Source organism: Bos javanicus, chromosome 13 (genome assembly GCF_032452875.1).
Source record: "Bos javanicus breed banteng chromosome 13, ARS-OSU_banteng_1.0, whole genome shotgun sequence".
Taxonomy (NCBI): Eukaryota; Metazoa; Chordata; class Mammalia; order Artiodactyla; family Bovidae; genus Bos; species Bos javanicus.
Window position 1 is genome coordinate 24,064,963 of NC_083880.1, and position 20,288 is coordinate 24,085,250.

At 38.4% G+C, this 20,288-nt stretch overlaps 1 protein-coding gene across 7 annotated transcripts in view; it reads left to right on the plus strand.

The window, feature by feature from the left end:
• The window catches only part of ARMC3 (armadillo repeat containing 3), a 92,154-nt gene that overhangs the window by 27,110 nt on the left and 44,756 nt on the right, over positions 1-20,288 (plus strand). For all 7 annotated transcript variants that reach the window (XR_009740247.1, XM_061435990.1, XM_061435988.1 and 4 more), the window contains 5 exons: positions 69-244; positions 2,226-2,420; positions 4,848-5,031; positions 13,033-13,185; positions 13,430-13,535. Coding sequence is in view for 6 of the 7 variants with exons in the window: in XM_061435990.1 (XP_061291974.1) it covers positions 69-244; positions 2,226-2,420; positions 4,848-5,031; positions 13,033-13,185; positions 13,430-13,535 (814 nt within the window). In the remaining variant the exon portion in view is untranslated. The remainder of the gene's footprint in view (positions 1-68; positions 245-2,225; positions 2,421-4,847; positions 5,032-13,032; positions 13,186-13,429; positions 13,536-20,288) is intronic.

Consider the following 20,288-nt stretch of genomic DNA (forward strand, 5'->3'; position numbering starts at 1 on the left):
AAAGCATGCTTTAAAATAATGGTTGAATAAGCCCTTACATACTTGTGTTATTTGTTTTTGATACACAGAAGAAGTCGTTATCCACGAATTTGCTAGTCTTTGCCTAGCAAACATGTCTGTAGAGTATACCAGCAAAGTGCAAATATTTGAACAAGGTGGATTAGAGCCTCTCATCAGACTGCTAAGCAGCCCAGACCCGGATGTGAAGAAAAATTCTATTGAGTGCATTTACAACTTGGTCCAGGTGAGATTAACTTCTAAAAAAGTGTTTTGACAAAAGCTGGTTATAGAATTTATTTTCCCATTAAAAAAGGAAAAAGTTTATTAAAATGCTCCAGTTTTGATTCATCAGTTCATCTCAGTATTATTTAGTAGTTATCATTCAGAGAATAAAATGAAGTTTAGTGTTGATACTTTCAATTTCCACAAAATAATTGTCCTCCGTGAAAGGGCATTTTAGAATCATAACCTAATTTTAAAAGAATAGAATGGCTTGCAGACTAAGGTGGGTTTATGCTAGGTAAGATGTGTTTCTTCCAAAACAGGAAATCTAATATTAGTGTTGAACTAGTTTTGACCTGGGCTTACCTATTGATCTAATCCTGGTGGTCCAATGGGTTGTACCCTACTGTACCCTATGCAGTTTACTAAGATTTTGGATTAGTCTCAATGTGTTGGTGAAAACCTAGTGAGTTGAGTTTTGCTGAACAAAATTCATCGCTCACATCTGCAAGATGCTACTTTCCTTTGTAACGTGCTGGTTTCCTTTACCCCCACCCCTTACCCCGTCGCCTGCACCTGTCCTGTCCTCTGGCCCCTGCCCCACAACCTCTCAATCCCCAACCCAGCAGGCACACCCTCACATCGCCAGCAGGTCAGCTCCCGGCTGCTTTGGACAGCCTTCTCTGCTTCTCTTCCTGCTCAGGTTTCTGAACAATTCCCACACACATTTGATAAGCCTTAGTTCAACTGCAAGTATAAGACACCATTTTAAATAGCCATCAACAGAATGTGAAAGAAGAGATATTGAAGCAAAGGTGAGGGAGGGTTCATTGAGAGAGAGATATATAGAGAAAATATATATTAACAGCAAAAGATGACAAAGGGACTCATCACTAAAGGCACCCAAAAGCATGAATTCCTGGCCCCTGCGTGTCCTTGCCATGTGGCTGGATACCCCCTGGTGTTACCTCTACCTTTCCTGAAGAGCAAGTGCAACAGTGTCCCTTCTCTGGTGACTGTTCTTCGTCCTATGGGCCTAAATAATCCTGCAGATGTGTTCGTGTATTTCATCCTAAATCTCCTTATTAAGATTTAGCTCCCCTTTTCTTGTAACAGAAGTACTAGTTAATAACAATGTATTCATTTCCTAGGCCTGCTGTAACAGAAGTACCACAGACTGGCTTAAAACACCAGGAATCTATTCCCTCCCAGTTCTAGAGGCTGAATTTCTGACTTTAAGGTGTCAGCAGGGCTGTGCTGTCCCAGACTCTGGGTGGAATTCTTCCTTTTCTCTCCCTAGCTTCTGACAGCAGGTCTGAATCCTTGACGGTCCCTGGTTTGCAGCCTCATCATGGCTATATTTCCCTCCGTTGGCTCTCTCTCCTCTTCTTATAAAGACACTGGTCTTATAAGGACACCAGTAAATACCCACTACTCCACTATGACCTTATCCTAACTAATTATATCTGCAACAATCTTATCTCCAAATAAGGTCACATTTTGAGGTTCTAACGGGGGCTAGGACTTCAACATGTTTGGAGGGGATACTATTCAACCCATAATAAGCAACAACCTACAATTTTTATGCCCGAAGAAAGCTTAATATTAGGGGCCAGTTGCGAGATGGATAGAGGAAAGCCAAGCTGGGAATGGCGATAGCGGAGGACAGAGGAGCCTGGTGTGCTGCAGTCCATGGGGTTGCAAAGAGTTGGACACAACTTGGCAACTGAACAACGACAAAAACAAAGAAACAGTGGCTTCTGAGAAGTCCTGGATCATGTGTATTTCCTGTTACTGACAATGTCTGTAGGGCTAATATGAATATTTTGGTGTTATCAGTTGAGGGTTTGCTTATATTTGTTGTTAAGCTATTTTGGAAATGAATCTGGAGTAAAAGATGGGAACATAACTTATGTTCTTTGTTAGAAAATAGAGTGTCTCTATTCTTGAGACTGTATTTTGCTTTAAAAATCACTTATTTAAACATTTGTCTTTCCTGGCAGGATTTTCGGTGCCGAGCAACACTTCAAGAACTAAATGCCATCCCTCCTATATTAGACCTCTTGAAGTCAGAATATCCAATTATTCAGTTGTTGGCTCTCAAAACCTTAGGTGTTATTACAAATGATAAGGCGTCCCGGGCCATGCTAAGAGAAAATCAAGGAGTGGATCAGCTTATTAAGATCCTAGAAACTAAGGTACCTGTAACCTTTATTCAATGCTCTATGAGAAGATGTATCTCTTCTATAAGTGTTGTTATAAATGCATATTATGGAATATTTTTAAATTGAAATTTTATTATATTTAAGCATGATACTAAGTATAATGGACTAACCTGCTTATTGCTACATAGTTTACCAGCATGATTAAATCAGACTAATGCTAGTGGCCATTCTAAAATAATTTTTTTTAATCTTCTGACTTAGAAGATTTAAGATTTTTAAATTTTTGTTTATGGTCTTATCTTCAAACACCTGCAATTAGTCTTCTCCCCTTTGTCTGCTCTAGTTTTCTCTAGGGTAAGGCAAGAAGAGTCATTTTCCACATATGATGGAGAGTAATCTGCTTTAGTGAATTTACTGATTTAAATATTAATTTCATCTAAAAAATACATTCATGGAAACATCTAGAATAACATTTGATTAAATATCTGGATATTGTGGCCTTAGCTAAGTTAAAACAAAAAATTAACCATCACAAATCCATCGCTAGTCAATTTGGCATCCATACAGAGCTCCTAAGTCATTAATCTCCAAATAAGAACAATAAAAGATCATGCTTCCACTTAACATGATACAACTGTCCTGTGTACAACCAAAAACACACTGTCCCCTTCCCCAGAGGAGAAGGTATAAAGTCCTTGGGTGATGTTTACTCTTCTCCTTCACATTCCATAATTTAAATACTAAGATATAAAACTACCCATACTTAAATACTGTATTACAGGGACTTCCCTGTTGGTTCAGTGGCTAAGACCCCACACTCCCACCACAGGGACCCCAGGTTTGATTCCTGATCAAGGAACTAGATCCCGCATGCTGCAAATAAAGATCTCACATGCTGCAACAAAGATCCCGAGTGCCGCGACTCACACCCGGCACAGCTGGCTAAAGAAATAAATATTTTTTAAAATAAAATACCTTAAAAATACTATATTATAAAATCAGTACATCTCATGTTACCTGAGGGGATAAGAGAAGAAAAAGATATTTCATACATACACACACACATTCATAACAAAATAAGGAAATACTCATGACAATTACAGTCCTCTTTTCTGTAACTGATCACATGGTTGTAGTTGGTATCAATAACAACTACCTTCTTTCAATACCCATTCCATATTCCCTTTGCCCAGCAAGTACCCCAGCTCGTCTTGATTCTTTACCTGACGTGATGACACAAACCTTTATTCCCGAAGAGTCTGGACCATTTGTAGTTGTGTCTGCATTGGGTCATTACAGTTTTCCATCACAGGGTATGGTATTACCAAACAGATGATGTAAGGGACTCCCTGTATTACAGGCACACTCTTCCTCACCTCTATTGTGGAGTAGCAGTCCAATTTCCCTTGGATAGTTGGGATCAGTCACCCCAACCCACACAGTAACTCTCTTCTTCGCCTATTGATTCAGAGGCACGAGGCCCCCAAAGAGACCAGGTGGCTGTCATTTCATTTCAGTGGACTGGACTCATTGCTGTGTCTCTGGGTGGAAGTATCTATTACTTTGGATTTGCAGATCAGCAGAGCCTATGTTTGTGGGTGCAGGAAACAGAAATTTTGCTATTGAATCGCTATGGGTAACAGTGAGTGGGGCCACTACCGTGTCACTCCTTGGTTCCTGGACCCATGAACTGTGCTACGGGAGCAACAACACCGTATACTGGATGACGTTTCAGAGCACAAACAGCCCTGTGCTCAGTTCCAGTTGTAGCGGAGTCTTCCAGAGGCCGCTGTACCAAGCCAGCTGCTTCAGGATGGTGGGGCCCTGGGAAGGCCACTGACTTCTGTGCCCCTGTGCTCACTGATCCACTTCTCTTGCTATGAAGTGAGTTCTTTGATCAGAAGCAATGCTGTATAGAATACCATGGTGGTGGAGCATCCTTCCCGTGTTTCTCTCACTTTAAGGATTTCTACCTTACATTTCTAACTGTTCAGATATAAGGTTGCAATTTTCCACTGCTGTGGGGATTCTGGAGGTTCCTCAGGCAAGAAAGTGGCACACTCAAAATAACTCCTTCTACCAACTGGAGGTTTTCAGGAATATACTTCCCTTCAGCTTCTGTTTGCTTTTTCAAAAACCACTTTTTTTTTTAGATTTTAAAGTTGTTGTCGATGAAAGGCTGTTTGAGCAACTTCACTGGGATACCACTACTGGGAGTTTCCAGCAATTATTTTTTATCTATAGAATAGTTTAAACTAGGGGAAATGAGAAGAGATGGGACAAATGGTCAGGGAGGGTGATGTTATGTTAATAAACAGAACTGTTTCCCTGGGCCTCTGTCACAACAAAATTAATTATATTATATTCTGAGTGATGGGAGTTCCCTCTTGTAGTAAAATTTGGCAAGTGTGACTTGCTTTTACTATAGTTTTCTAAAGTTGTGTTTGCTTTTATCATTAGGAATTGAATGACCTTCACATAGAAGCTCTTTCCGTGGTGGCCAACTGCATTGAAGATATGGACACTATGGTGCTGATTCAGCAAACGGGGGGTCTTAAGAAGCTCCTGTCATTTGCAGAAAACTCTACAATTCCTGAAATTCAGAAGAACGCAGCAAGAGCCATTGCTAAAGCCGCTTATGACCGTATGTCTCATTTTACATAAACTAAGCATACCTATTTCCTCCTGTATTCTTGATTCTGATTAGTACTAAAAAACGCTAGAGTATTTGTCTGCTTTTAAATGGTCATTTGAGGATAGTGCTATACTTAATATTGAAGGCTGAAATTCATCACAATGCCCATAAGCGAAAATAGAGATTGCTTCACCAAGGATATAACAAACTCAATGTGATTTAATTACACCTTTTTTTAAAAAACAGTTCTTTCCTAAATTAAGTTTTAAGCCTCGATTTCTCCTGATTTTGAAATTTTACAGAATGCATGCACTGTTTGTGATCCTGAAAATGTCATTTCAATAAATCCACATTTGGAATGATATCTATACAGTAATTTTGAGTTGCAGCTGGAGTCTGGCTGTGCCATGTAATATAGCTATGAAAAATAATATGCTCATACTATATACAAAATACACTTTTCATTTCACTGGCAAGCTATGTTGACATAAACCTGTAAAATATGAGAGATTAATTACATCATGAGCACTGAAGATGAAATTATAGTTTCAATTTATGTATATTTGGCATATTTTATTTAATAAAGGATGTGATTTTATTTTCCCCTTCCACATCACTCCTCTTATGAATGATGACAGCTTTGACTGGTTTAAGTGATTTATATTCTAAACATATATACTCACATCTGTATATATGTCCATGTGTGTATTATGAGGAACATTTCCTTTTCCACCCATACTGGATTTCTTCAAATCCCAGTTTTAATGCAGTATGCTGAAGTTCACTGCTCAGTACAAAGTCAACAGAGAGAGTGACCTCATGAGTTATATCATAAAGGCTTACTCTAAAGACAAACCATAAAATTAATGCTGGCAAAATTGCTTAGTTCAGAATTCTCCCAAAAGGAACTAGGGCCTTGTCATACCTGGTCAGTTCTGTTCTCTGTCTATCCCAGGCCTCCTTAGTTACTTGAGACCAGATGAGAGGGCAGTGGAAAGACACAGGCAATGTCAAATCTAAAATTTTTATATAAGGTCCCTTTGGGTTACAGTCTCTCTGGTGATAGTGAGTTTAGTGGGTTTATTACCCTTCATGTGATACAGTTGTGACAAAAGCACCAGATGGAGAGCTCTTACGTTTGAGTTCTACTACTAATAAACACTCCTGGCACTGCAGTGGCCTAGGGATGTGTCTGTGAGTGAGCTACGGCCTCTCTGGAGCTGTTGATGAATTTGTTTATTAATGATTCATTAAGCCTCCAGTTTGTATCAACAAATCCAATGCAGGCAAGTAAGCAGACAATCGTAATGCTGTGTTAAATGTGCTTGATGGTGGGCAAAGAAGATCCCCAAGGAGGGTCACCTAACACAGATTCGGATCAGACAGGCCTTCTTGGAAGAGGTGATTTACAGGCTAGGTAGCATGTAGAGTGGATGATGGGAATTGGCTGGGCAAAGAAGGTCCTTGTGGGGTTGGGGAGGCGCAGCAGTGCTCTGAGAAGGAACAGTTGTGTAAAGGTCAGGGAGGGACCGAATGTGGTAAGTTTCAGAACTGGAAGTTTTCAGAATGGCCAGTGAATAGAATGCAGCAGGAAACTCAGAGTTAAGGCTGGAGTTGTAGTGAGGCATCAAATGCTAATGGGCATCACAAACCAAGTTTAAGGGCTTTGGACTTTATTTTCATAACAACAAAGTGCCACTCAAATGACTTAGAGAAGGGAGGGAACACTGCAGTTTTTCACTTTTTAAAGAATGAGCACTCTTGCTACAAAGTGAAGAAGAGTGTGTGCGACCATTCATGGAGAGACTGGGAAAGGGCACTGCTGCGGTGACCTAGGTGAGAGGAGAAGGGATCCTGAAACAGAGCCGTGGGATCGAGATAGACTTGGAGGCATTTGCCATGAGATCCCGCGGCACCCTGGGAGGATCCATATGGGTTTGTTGAATGACTGTGTGGGGTGGGGGAAAGGAAAGTGGTGCCAAGGATAAGGCCAGGTTTCTGGCTTGGACAGCCGGACATGGAATGGTGCCATTCACAGAAATGGGGAACTGGAAAAGAAGAGCAGGTTTGAAGAAAAGGAGAGGAAAGTGGTTCCTTTTTGAAAAACTGTGAAATACATGTAGTATAAATTTCTCCATCGTCACCATTTTTAAGTGTACATGCATGCTAAGTCGCTTCAATCGTGTCTGACTCTTTGTGACCCCATGGACTGTATCCTGCCAGGTTCCTCTGTCCATGGGGTTCTCCAGGCAAGAATACTGGAGTGGGTTGCCATGCCCACCTCCAGGGGATCTTCCCAACCCAGGGATCAAACCTGCATCTCTTCTGTCTCCTGCATGGGTAGGTGGGTTCTTTACCTCTAGTTTTAAGAGTACAGTCCCTTGATATTAAATTCCTTCGCATTGTTGTGCTACCATCACCACCATCCAACCACAGGGGCTCTTCATCTCACAAGACTGACCCTCTGTACCCATGAATCAATAACTGCTGCTCACTTCTCCCTCCCTGTTGTCCCTGAAATCCACCATTCTTTCTGTCTCTGTGAGTTTGACTGTAAGTACTTTATATAAGTGGAATCATACAATATTTGTCCTTTTGTGATCGGCTTATTTCACTCAGCATAATGTCCTTAAGGTGTTGCAGAAGGGGGAAACCCTTCCAGCACCCAAGAGTGGGCTCTTATCTAATACCTGGAAATGGAGTATCCAAGGAAACATGCATGCTGACAAAGCAAGAGGCTTTATTGGGAAGGGGCACCCCAATGGAGAGCAACAGGGTAAGGGACCCCAAGAGAACTGCTCTGCCACATAGCTCGGGTTTTATGGTGATGGGATTAGTTTCTGGGTTGTCTCTGGCCAATCATTCTGACTCGGGGTCCTTCCTGGTGGCTTACACATTGTTCAGTCAAGATGGATGCCAGCAAGAAGGATTCTGGGGACACATGGTGTCTCCTTTTGACATTTCCTGAATTCTTCCAGTTGATGGTGGCTTCTTAGTTCCATGTTCCTTATGAGAACCTCCTGTTGTAAAATAACTCACGGAAACGGTTACCGTGGTGCCTGCAGGGTGGGGCGCTTTCAGTCAGTTTCCTCTAACAAAGGTTCATTCATGTTGCAGCATGTGTCAGGATGTCCTTCCCTTTTTAACACTGAAAAATATGCCATTGTATGCTTATACCACATTTGTTGATCCTTTCATCCACGAATCGACACCGGATTGGTTCCACCTTTTGGGTGCCGTGAATAATGCTGCCATGAATGTAGATGCACAAATACCTCTCTGAGTTCCCACTTTCAGTTCTTTGGGGTATATACCCCGAAGTGCAATTGCTGGATCATATGGTGATTATATGCTTACGATTTTGCGGAACTGCCGTACTGTTTTCCTTAGCAGCTACACCATTTTACAGTCTTATCAATGGGGCACGAAGTTTCCAATTTCTTCACATTCTCGCCAATACTTGGTATTTTCTGTCTTTAAAAATATATATACTAATATTAACAGGTGTGAAGTAGTAGCTCTCTGTCTTGATTTGCATTTCCTTGATAATTAATGATTTTCAGCATCTTTTTCATATGCTTAACGGCCACTTAAAACATCTTGAAGTGTCGATTCAAATCCTTTGCCCATTTTTAAATGTGTTTAAATTTTTTTGTTATTGAATTGTAGGAGTTTTTTATATACTCTAGATGTTAACTCCTTATCAGAAATATGACTTGCAAATATTTTCTTCCATTCTGTAGGTTGCCTTTTACCTCTATTAATTGTATCTTTTGATGCATAGAAGTTTTAAATTTTGATGTAGTCCAATTTATATTTTCTTAACTCCATTCATAAGTAGGTTTTTACAAATTTTGCTCCTTATACTGTTTTTAAGAGCAATGTAATGATCAGTATTCATTTATAATGTTCTCTTTTTACTTTCTGTCATCATCAAAAAATTTTTTATAGACTAGGGTTAGGATTAGAATCATCACTGGGTGTCAAAAACATAGTTCAAACAAAAACACATATACACAATCTTTCAGTTTTGTTTGCTGAGTAAAGTTTTAACATGCACCCCTAAATCAGTGTGCCTTTGACCTGGCACCAGGAGGAGGAAGGCGTTAATTACCATGTTGCCATGAGGTTTATGAACTGGCATTAACATCTCAGCAAGAGCACAGGTGGCCCACTAGCAACTTCTGAGAATGGGTAAGAAAAGCATCATTACACACAGATTTATCTTCAGATACAAAACCTCATGCTTTTTATTTTAGTGATACTGAATAATCATTATTTTTAAAGGACATTGTTCTATTAGTAATATAATTACCTTGCCATCTTTATTATCAGTGTAATTAAAATGTAAATACTTCTCAGTGTAGCAATTCAAAGAAGGTAGTTGGTTAATATGTTAATTCATCTTTTAAATCTATTATAGCCACACTGCAGTTAGCACTTTTGAGGTTTGGTGAACACAGCTGGATTTTGAGAACACTCCCAGCAGGGTTGAGAAACTAATTGCCCACAGTATTTAAATTATTTTTAAAAAATTGTTCCTATGATTGTATATACACTGTTTTTTTTTTTAATTGCAACAACCACATACTCCAAAGTTAGTCTTTTCAAATTAATTCTTTTGGTCAGTTTTCCTGATGGAATCCATTCAGGGTGTTCTGTTTAGCATAGTTGATTTAGTGCCATAATGGAAGTCTTAATTATACATCTGACATTTTAAGTTAAAGATTCCGGAAAAGTTTGAGATCTTGGTTATTCAGGGAAAACTAATAAGGACTAAATATATTTTAAAACATTTTAGGGGCCACATACTTGAGATTTAAGTATGAATCACAGCTTTTTAATGCAACAGTTATGGCCTGACTGAATTCCAATTTTAAACAAAAGGAGCAAGGGATTAAAATGATAGGATTCCAGGACGTGGCTCATGATTGTTTAAGACAAATGAACAGAAGTGTTGGTGACTTCCCTCGTGCCAGTGATGCCCACATTGCTCGCATATATTTGTGTATCGGACGAACAAAGGCCAAGAGAGTATTTGCAAAGATAGTGACATCTGACCATGACACTGGGAAAAAGGGTGATTTTAAAAAGCCATTGTTGAAAGAAGACAAATCATGTATTAACCTAAAAGTAGAAACCTAGTTGTTATAATTTCTAAAGATATCTCTGGGAAAAAAAGTTAATTAAAATATGCACAAGTAATGAATTCATTCCACATGTCGATGCAATCTAAGTTAATATCAACTTTTTTTTCTACCAAAATATTCTCTTTTTTTGGTATATTGTCTGTATATTGTCACCCTGCTTATTTAACTTCTATGCAGAGTACATCATGAGAGACGCAGGACTGGAAGAAGCACAAGCTGGAATCAAGCTTGCCAGGAGAAAGATCAATAACCTCAGATATGCAGATGACACCACCCTTATGGCAGAAAGTGAAGAAAAACTAAAGACCCTCTTGATGAAAGTGAAAGAGGAGAGTGAAAAAGTTGGCTTAAAACTAAACATTCAGAAAATGAAGATCATGGCATCTGGTCCCATCACTTCATGGCAAATAGATGGGGAAACAGTGGAAGCAATGACAGACTTTATTTTTGGGGGCTCCAAAATCACTGCAGATGGTGATTGCAGCCATGAAATTAAAAGACGCTTGCTCCTTGGAAGAAAAGTTATGACCAACCTGGACAGCATATTAAAAAGCAGAGATATTACTTTGTCAACAAAGGTCCATCTAGTCCAGGCTATGGTTTTTCCAGTAGTCATGTATGGATGTGAGAGTTGGACTATAAAGAAAGCTGAGCACTGAAGAATTGGATGCTTTTGAACTGTTATGTTGGAGAAGACTCTTGAGAGTCCCTTGGATTGCAAGGAGATCCAGCCAGTCCATCCTAAAGGGAATCAGTCCTGAATATTCATTGGAAGGACTGATGCTAAAGCTGAAACTCCAATACTTTGGCCACCTGATGTGAAGAATTGACTCATTTAAAATGACCCCGATGCTGGGCAAGATTGAAGGCGGGAGGAGAAGGGGGTGATAGAGGATGAGATGTCTGGATGGCATCACTGACTCAATGGACATGAGTTTGGGTAAACTCCGGCAGTTGGAGATGGACAGAGAGGCCTGGTGTGCTGCAGTCCACAGGGTTGCAAAGAGTCGGACCTGACTGAGCGACTGAACTGATTGATTCTTTTTTTGTACATTTACATTCTAAGAGCATATATCACACATCCTTCTATTTTAATCATTTACATTGACTTTATTAAAGACTTGGACAACATGGACAACAGCACACCAGGCTCCCCTATCCTCCCTATCTCCCGGAGTTTGTTCAAATTCAGGTCCATTGAGTTGGTGATGCTATGTAACCATCTCATTCTCTGCTGCCCCCTTCTCCTTTTGCCTTCCGTCTTTCTCAGCATCAGATTCTTTTCCAGTGAGTTGGCTCTTCACATCAGGTGGCCAAAGTACTGGAGCTTCAGCTTTAGCATCAGTCCTTCCAATGAATATTCAGGGTTGATTTCCTTTAGGATTGACTGGTTTGACTTGATTGATTCCTTTAGGAATGACTTGCAGTCCAAGGGACTCTCAAGAGTGTCCTCCAGCACCAAAATTCAAAAGCATCAATTCTTTGGTGCTCAGCCTTCTTAATTGTCCAAAGCTCACAATGACTACTGAAAAAACTATAGCTTTGACTATATAGACCTTTATCGGCCAAGTGATGCCTCTGCTTTTTAATATGCTGTCTAGGTTTGTCATAGCTACAGTCACCATCTGCGGTGGTTTTGGAGTCCAAGAAAATCACTGCTTCCACTTTCTCCCCTACTATTTGCCATGAAGTGATGGGACTGGATGGCATATTCTTAGTTTTTTGAATGTTGAATTTTAAGCCAGCTTTTTCAACTGTCATCTTTCACCCTTATCAAGAGGCTCTTTAATTCCTCTTCACTTTCTGCCTTTAGAGTGGTATCATCTGATATATGATATTGTTGATATTTCTCCTGGCAATCTATTAATGAGAATCAAACTTATGACAAAATTTTCTAAGAAACTGTAATTAGCAAGAAATTATTTGTAAACTGTTTCTTTTCCAACTTGTTTTTTTTTCTATTATAACATTAAAAATGAGTTTGATTTAATGTAAGTATTGCCTAGTATATGCTTTTAATAAATAGTAATTTATTTAGGATTAAATATAGAATGCAAAACAAAAAATTGTTTAATATTCTATACTCTAAATACTGCATTGAATTTAATTCAATGTAGTATTTGCTTTTGTATAGTAATGAGGCTGTCACTTATTAGAAAATCAAACTAAATTGAGAGAAAAACATCAGGAACAAAAAGAACATTAAGAATACCTTGGTTTTCAATTTAGTGTTTTATAGTGGGGTGAATATCATGATAGGTACTTTATTTGTCTTCAGACAGAATTGTGCTATGTTTATATTATGTTTATGGCAACTTAGCAATTATTTTCATTTTTGCTATGTCAGCATGTATTGTAACAAGAAAAAAAGATGATTATAAATTCCTTAAGACTTGGAATCACACTTTATTACTCATTTTTACTTTCTTTGCTCTTCTCTTGAGCATCTAGCTCACAGGTTTGTACATCTTAGGCGTTCTTCAAATATTGGGTTTTGTATTTAAAATAAACAGGTTTTGTGCTCAGTAAGAAGACAGCGTGTGTGAATACAGCACATGACTGGCGAAAGTAAGTTCTTACTAAGTCTGAAACTTGTCTCTTTCTTATTACAGAATTTTCTCTGCCATAGTATTGATATCATATAAGAGAATATGAAAAAAGTGCAATACCCATACATTTATTTTGCATATTGACTGTGTTCTAAAGGTTAAATAGGTATATATTTTGTTTAGCTTAGAATATGATTAAAGCTAACAAATATTTTGAATTCCCATCATTTTTGGATGGAGAAGTCTTTATATTTCCACAGTTTTTGTAGGAAAATTCTGATTTTTTTTTTACCCCTTTTGGTTTATGAAAGCTGAAAATAGAAAACTTTTTCACGAACTAGAAGTCGAAAAATGCCTTGTAAGCCTTTTGGGTTCTGAAAATGATGGAACTAAAATTGCCGCTTCCCAAGCTATATCAGCAATGTGTGAGAATTCGGGCAGCAAAGAATTTTTCAATAATCAAGGTAAGCACACTGGAAAAAGCCACTCTGAAGATGTTGTTTTTGTTATTTAGTCTCTAAGTTGTGTCCAACTCTTTTGCGACCCCATGGACTGTAGCCCACCAGGCTCCTCTCTGTCTATGGGATTTCCCAGGCAAGAATACTGGGGTGGGTTGCCATTTCCTTCTCCATTGAACATGTTTAGGCTGCCATATTCTAGTTCACATGGATATCTGTAAAGTCACATTTTACTTTTCTTTTTCTGTAGGAATCCCTCAGTTAATTCAGTTGCTAAAAAGTGACAGCGAAGAAGTGAGGGAAGCTGCTGCCCTTGCCTTGGCAAATCTGACCACCTGCAATCCTGCTAATGCAAAGTGAGTACAAAAAGACTCATTCAACACTGACTCGCAGGATATTTAACAGACCAAGATAAGCTCATTGTAATGTCCTGCCTTTCAAGGCAGTTTACATATCCTTTCAGATGCTTCTATGTTGGGTTATTCCTTAAGAACCCTTATGAAAATAAGAGTTGGCAGATAGGCCTGTTTTCCAAAAACATCACGAAATCTTGAGAGCTTCTGGGTTTGTTGGGAAAATGGGTGGGACATTTGATGCAGGTAAGAGGCTAAGTCTTGTAGAAGGTTCCAGAACAAAGAAAATTGGCTAATGCTGGGAAATACTAAAGACAACATTCTACAAATATTGGTAAATCAAGAAAAAAAATTTAAAGAATCAGTTTTTAAAAGGACAAACAGTAGATAAAATCGAGAAACACTTTAAAAGTCCATTGAAAACAGAGTATCATCAGTAAATACCTATGGAAAAAGGCTGAAAAGGAATGTCCTCTGTATTCCAAACACTGTGGCATGTAATTTATATTCATTTAAAATTTTAATTGTCAAGATAATCCATCTACTAATTGAGGAAACAGAGGCTCTGCAGGTTTCCCTAATTTTCCTGGGTACACATATTCATTCAAATAGAGGAGCTGGAAATTAAAGCTTGATCTATTGGACTCCAAAGGCTTGCTATTTCCTCTACAGATGATAAGGTTGCTTATAAAACAGTAAAAATTTCTAGAAGGCAATTTTCATAAAGTGATTAATGCCATTTGCAATAAGATGGATGGGCCTTGAAGATACCATGCTGAGTGAAATAAGTCAGATGGAGAAAGACAAATATTATCTGATTTCACTCTTATGGGAATATAAAAAACTAGCCAGCAAAATTAATGAACAGCCCAACCAAACAGAAACAAACTTGAAGATACTAAAAAAAAAAAAAAAAAGAGCAGTAATTACCAGAGGGGAAGGGGCAGGGGGAATGCAAAACAGGTAAAGGGGATCAACTGTACAGTGATGGATGGAAACTAAATTTTTAGTGGTGAGCACACCATAGTGTATACAGAAGTAGAAATATAATGCACATATGAAACTTGTATAATGTTACAAACCAATATAACCTCAATGAAAAATCTAAATAAATAAGAGTAAAAAACAATTATTTACCCTCCTTAAACATGGTATGAGAATTAGGGTTCTCTAGAGAAACAGAACCAATGGGAGGTGTGTGTGTGTGTGTGTGTGTGTAATGAGATTTATTATAGGAATTGGCTTATGAGCTTATGATGACTGAGAAGTCTCAGGATCTGCCATCTGTGACCTGGAGAACCAGGAAAGGTGGTAGTGATGGTCAGTCCCGGTGTGAGAACCAGGAGCACTGATGTCCAAGGAAAGCAGATGATGGTTGCCCCATCTCAAGAAATTCACCCTTCCTCCTCCTCTGTTCTGTGCGTGTGTACTCAGTCATGACTCAACTCTTTATAACTCCATGGACTGTAGCCTGCCAGGCTCCTCTGTCCATGGGATTTCCCAGGCAAAAATATGGAGTGGGTTGCCGTTTCCTCCTCCAGGGGATCTTCCCATCTCAGATACCAAACCTGTGTCTCCTGAGTCTCCTACATAGGCAGGCGGATTCTTTACTACTGAGCCACCTGGTAAGCCCCTGCTCTTTGTTCTGTATAGTTCCTCAACGAATTGGATGATGCCCACCCACATTGAAAAGAGGAATCTTTTTTTTTTTTTTAATTTGTGAGATTTTATTATAAATGAAAAGAGGAATCTTTATTCAGTCTACTGATTCATTCAAATGCTGACCTCTTCCAGAAACACTCTCACAGACACACTCGGAAACAACGTTTCACCAGCTATCTGGGCACCCCTTAACCCAATCAAGTTGACCCAAAAAATTAACCATGTCATTGCGTCAGTTTTTAACATTCACATATTATGGTTTTCTGGCATTGCTGCTAAAATTATCCCTTCCTTTTTCGAAATAAATCCTCCTCCATCCCATCATATGTTTCATCTATCTCTTACTCTTTCTTTCTTTTTCTCTACTCACACACAAATTTTTATAAGACCTTGATGGAAAGACTCAAAATGTAACAATGCCCAAGAAAAATGTAGCCAAAATGCATAAGCACCAAAACAAAACTGTGTTCCTTTAAGAGCTACAATCTTTGACACAATCATTTCCTAAATTCAGCATGCATCACCACCTGCATGAAAGCACACACATGTCTAGAATATCAGGTCATAGTAACTAGCAATTTGAAAACAGCATACTCAGTGATTTTTCCAGTATAGTCCTGCCAGTGCAAAAATCTTATCAGTGACACCAAAATGCTTCAATCTCCAGTGCATTTAGATTTATATATTATCTAAAATACTCTAAAAGGCCTCTAGAGTGTATAGCTGTCTTGATTTGATGTGAGATTGCCTGGCTTACCTCGTTTCACAGTTTTATATAACATCCTAGACAATCAGGATGATAAGTAATACTCAAAGAAGCTGCCTTTAGATTTTCTCTCAATTTTCCATTTATCAAATTTTTGTTATCTGCCGATATAGTTCCATTTTGTCCACAGAAAGGTCAGTTAGGACTAGACGGTGCCTGATTTTCTTCTGTGATAATCAACTTTACTTTTTGTAATTTAATTTTTCTTATCAATTTTAATTGCTGTTATTTCTTTAACCTATCATGTACTGTACATTCTGATTTCTTTTTCCAACTTATGTCTGCTAAGGGAAATGGGACCTGAATAAAAGTGGTTTTATGGTTTTTTTGAGGTCTATGTAGCTTTTACTTCGGACTTTTTGAGCTAAAAAATACTGAAAATTAATGGTTTTGAGAAAGATACAGAGTCAGATTTGACCTGTTTGTGCCAAATGCTGAGAACTGGGCTTGAAAAAGATTCTGTCGTCAATCAAAAGGAATGAAAACAAGCAAGCCCCATGGTCAATCCTTCTAGTCAGTCTCCTAGGGTCCCCTAAGCTAACTACAACAGAAGAGACCACAAAGATGACTGGCTATTTGTAGCACCTACTCAAATCACCTGTAAAAATTACATCAGACTCGGCATGGGTGTTTCCAGTATCACTTTTTGGAAACAGTCCATTTCATCCCCTTTCTTAGCAGTGTACTGTAGGATTGAAGGCTGAGTCCTTGGCTCTGCTGCTGGGTAACTGGAATTAAAATAGTTAGAAAGCCGCTTTTCCACCACATCTAAGTATTAATAGTAAGAGAAGAAAACAAAAACCCAGAACTGATGTCTTCTAGGTACCTTTAGTAGCTGTTGGGATACTTGATATTTGGTAGCCTAATTTTTTTTTTTTTTTAATGCAGTGAAGGGCTAAGAATTCCAGTTTTGTTGTTAAAATGTAAGATTACCTTCCCCTACACTCATATCTCAAGGTGCCTAAAATGGATTTCTAATTCTTAAACTCAGGGCACTTTCTGGAGTTAGAGACTCACCTCATGAATTAGATGATCACTGGCTTGTTATGACAACATATGATGCTGGTATAATTTCCTTTATGTATGTTGAAGGTAAATAAAAATTTTCTAAAGTAAAAAAAGAAAACCAACTGGAGGAAGGAGCATACTTTGTGATGAATTTTTTTTTTTTTTTTTTGCAAAATTGACAAGTGCTTTTTTTAAGTCAAAGTATTTTTATAATCTAAAAACATAATTTTATAATATGCATAAAACTTTATAACCTAAAATACCTGAATTCAGATTTGCACACATCTTGCTTTCTTCCAAAAGAAAACACATTGAAATGTAATAAAATAATATGACAATGAATGAATGTCAAAGTTCTAAGAACCAAAAACAGAGACAAATAAAAATATGATGATGAGAAATTTGGTAGCAGTGACAAACCACCAGACCACCCATACCTCTTTGTGGAAAATTTTCAACTTTAATTATAAGTATGACTTTAATTGATACCAAAAGAATTTGCCTAGTTGTTACTGTCTGTGAATGTGGCTTCCTAGATAAAGTCTTCTGGACACTTGAAAATTTACTTCTATAATCAATGTATGTTTTTAAAAATATGTAATGAATTTGAATAAAATCTTCTAAAATCCTCCCCTTCCAAATTTCTGATGGTACCAGTCATTAAACTTGGGAGGGGAGAGGGGATGCGCTGCAGCTATCATTTTGAGTAAGTGGCTGTCATACACTCCATGGTACTGTACTCAGGCCCCTTAGGGAAGGTGGGTGCTTGCCCAGTTGCTGAGGACAGCCTCCAGGTAGAGCGCCTTTGGGCTGATACATTTTATTGATCCTTACACAGGCTGGCAGTGTTAATGTTGCTGTCTCTAGAGTTGATGGGTAGGGCCAACCCTGCCAATGTTCTCTTCAAATCCCTTCTTTTCAGTCAGTGTAAAGCTTGCACACCAGGTAACCTAGCTTTATCAAATTTTATATAAAAGCAATAATGAAGGACCTGAGGCCACATCTCTAAGTGGTGTTTGGGTCCTCACAGGCCATTTCTTTCTTTTCTTTTCCTTTCTGATAGTTCTCATGTGTGTTCTGGATATGTGAAGTCTCCAGGTATTTTTGAGTTATGCATAAGTGAAAGTGTAATTTAAAAAATAATTCAACAAACACAAACCCTTTTACTTATAAACAAACAAGCCAATGTCAGGGAGTAAAATGATGAAGAGTAAAATAGACAATAAAGTTATTCTAGAAGTTCGTTCACCTCCCAGGAGTGTTTTGCTTTAGGCCTTTTGCATGACCATCCTTTCTGTATGGAATGTTCTTCTACTCCATGAATGCCCACCACGCAGTTCCCCACCCCCTCAAGTCTGCCCAAATGCCATCCCAAGAAGGCCGATGGTGACCACTGTGGTCACAGCGCACCACCCACATACCTTGTCCATCCTCCTTTCCTGCTGCCCTTTTCTCAGAGCACTTAGCGTTTTCTTAGCAACACACAGCTCGTTCTTCTGTTCTCCGACCAGCTCCCAGCACCTTTGTCTGTTTAACTCACTGACATACAACAAGCATCTAGAGTCGTCCCCATCCCATAATAGCATTCTGGGGGGGAGTGGGCGCATACCAACAACACAATCAAAAGGAAAATGACAATGAAGGAAGATCTGTCTGTTGTCAGCCAATGCCAATAACTTAAAATAGAAAGTGATCATCTGTACTGCGTTGTCTGTTTTCACATAATTTCATTCACAAAGTGGAGACTAACTTAGTTCTAAGAATCTTCTAGCTACTTTTCATTCTGTATTATCTGCAGAATAAAGGTCACTCAAAGTGGACAAAAGACAATGAATAAGAATAAAAATAACTATTTGAGGGTACAGGAAAAGAGGACAAGAAGAGCCAGAGTCACTTATTTAAAGTGATAGGAGGGGAAAAAGTAAAGTCATTTTTAAGTGAATAAGTAACAAGTGAGGTTAAAACAACCACCATAGAAAGAAATAGGTGAAAATGGAAACAGAGAAACAACAATTAATTTTATATAAATATGTAGTCCAGGGGACTTTGCTGATGGTCCAGTGGCTAAGATTCTGAGCTCCCAATACAGTAGACCCAGGTTCAATCCCTGGTTGGGGAACTAGGTCCCACATGCCACAGCTAAGACCCAGTGCAGCCAAATAAATAAATAATTCTTTTAAAAAGCATTAAAAATGTAATCCAGTTAGTTAATTTGGACACCATTATCTTTTTTTGGTTCATTGTTAATCTTTTTGACAATTCTCAATTTATAATACTTTTTAGAAAGGAGAAAGTTGTTTATTTTTGAAAGAAGTACTATTTCAGCTAAACTACATATTTACATTGTACTTCTTAAATCCAATCAGTCATATCAAAGTTTTATATTATTTAGGTAACTACCGAGAGCATTTGTTCTTGGTTGACATTTCCTGAGGGGCAGATTCTCTATATTAGAATAGTTTAAACTATTAATTTATAGCATCACTGCCATCTGTTGGATCTGATCAGAATTAGAGTTTTTCAGTTATTCCAAGAATGAAAAGTGTTCAGCGCTTTTCATTTCCCAATGCCAACAGTAAGTAAACTTTGGATACTGGTAAACAATGAAAAGATGAGAAAATAATGCAATTGCCAGTGAGATATTTTTCAAAAGAAATAAAACATGAATAAGATTAAATTATAAAAAGTGATAACTACAATTACTTTAATGTTTATAGAGAGGTCAGCTGAAACTATGGCTTTGCTATAGAAAATGCTCAATCAAGTCTCTGTTGTATATATAGATAGATCATACTAACTCACTCTTGATTCTTCATATTTAGTTCATAGTATCTCCATAAAGAACTGGGTGATTTCCTTAAATCTTGGAGAACTTGTTATCTCCGTTTCCTTATTTGTAACGTCTTAAAATTTTTTTTAACTTTTAAATTAATTTATTTATGGCTGCCCTGGGTCTTCATTGCTACGAGTGGGTTCTCTAGTTGCAAGGAGTGGGGCTCCTCGCTAGTTGCAGCGTGTAGGCTTCTCATTGCGGTGGGCTCTCTGGTCGTGGAACAAGGGCTCCAGAGCGCGGGCTCAGCAGTTGTGGTGCACTGCCTAGATGTCCCCCAGCATATGGGTCTTCCCAGATCAAGGACTGAACTGGTGTTCCCTGCATTGCAAGATGAATTCTTCATCACTGGACCACCAAGGAAGCCCTATTTTTTGTTTTTAATAGCCCTTCCCACAACAGCAGTGACTCAAGGCAGCATATACAGTGGTTACTTTAAAAAATGTATATATATATTTTTTGATTGACTGCTGGACCACTGCTGCCTTCC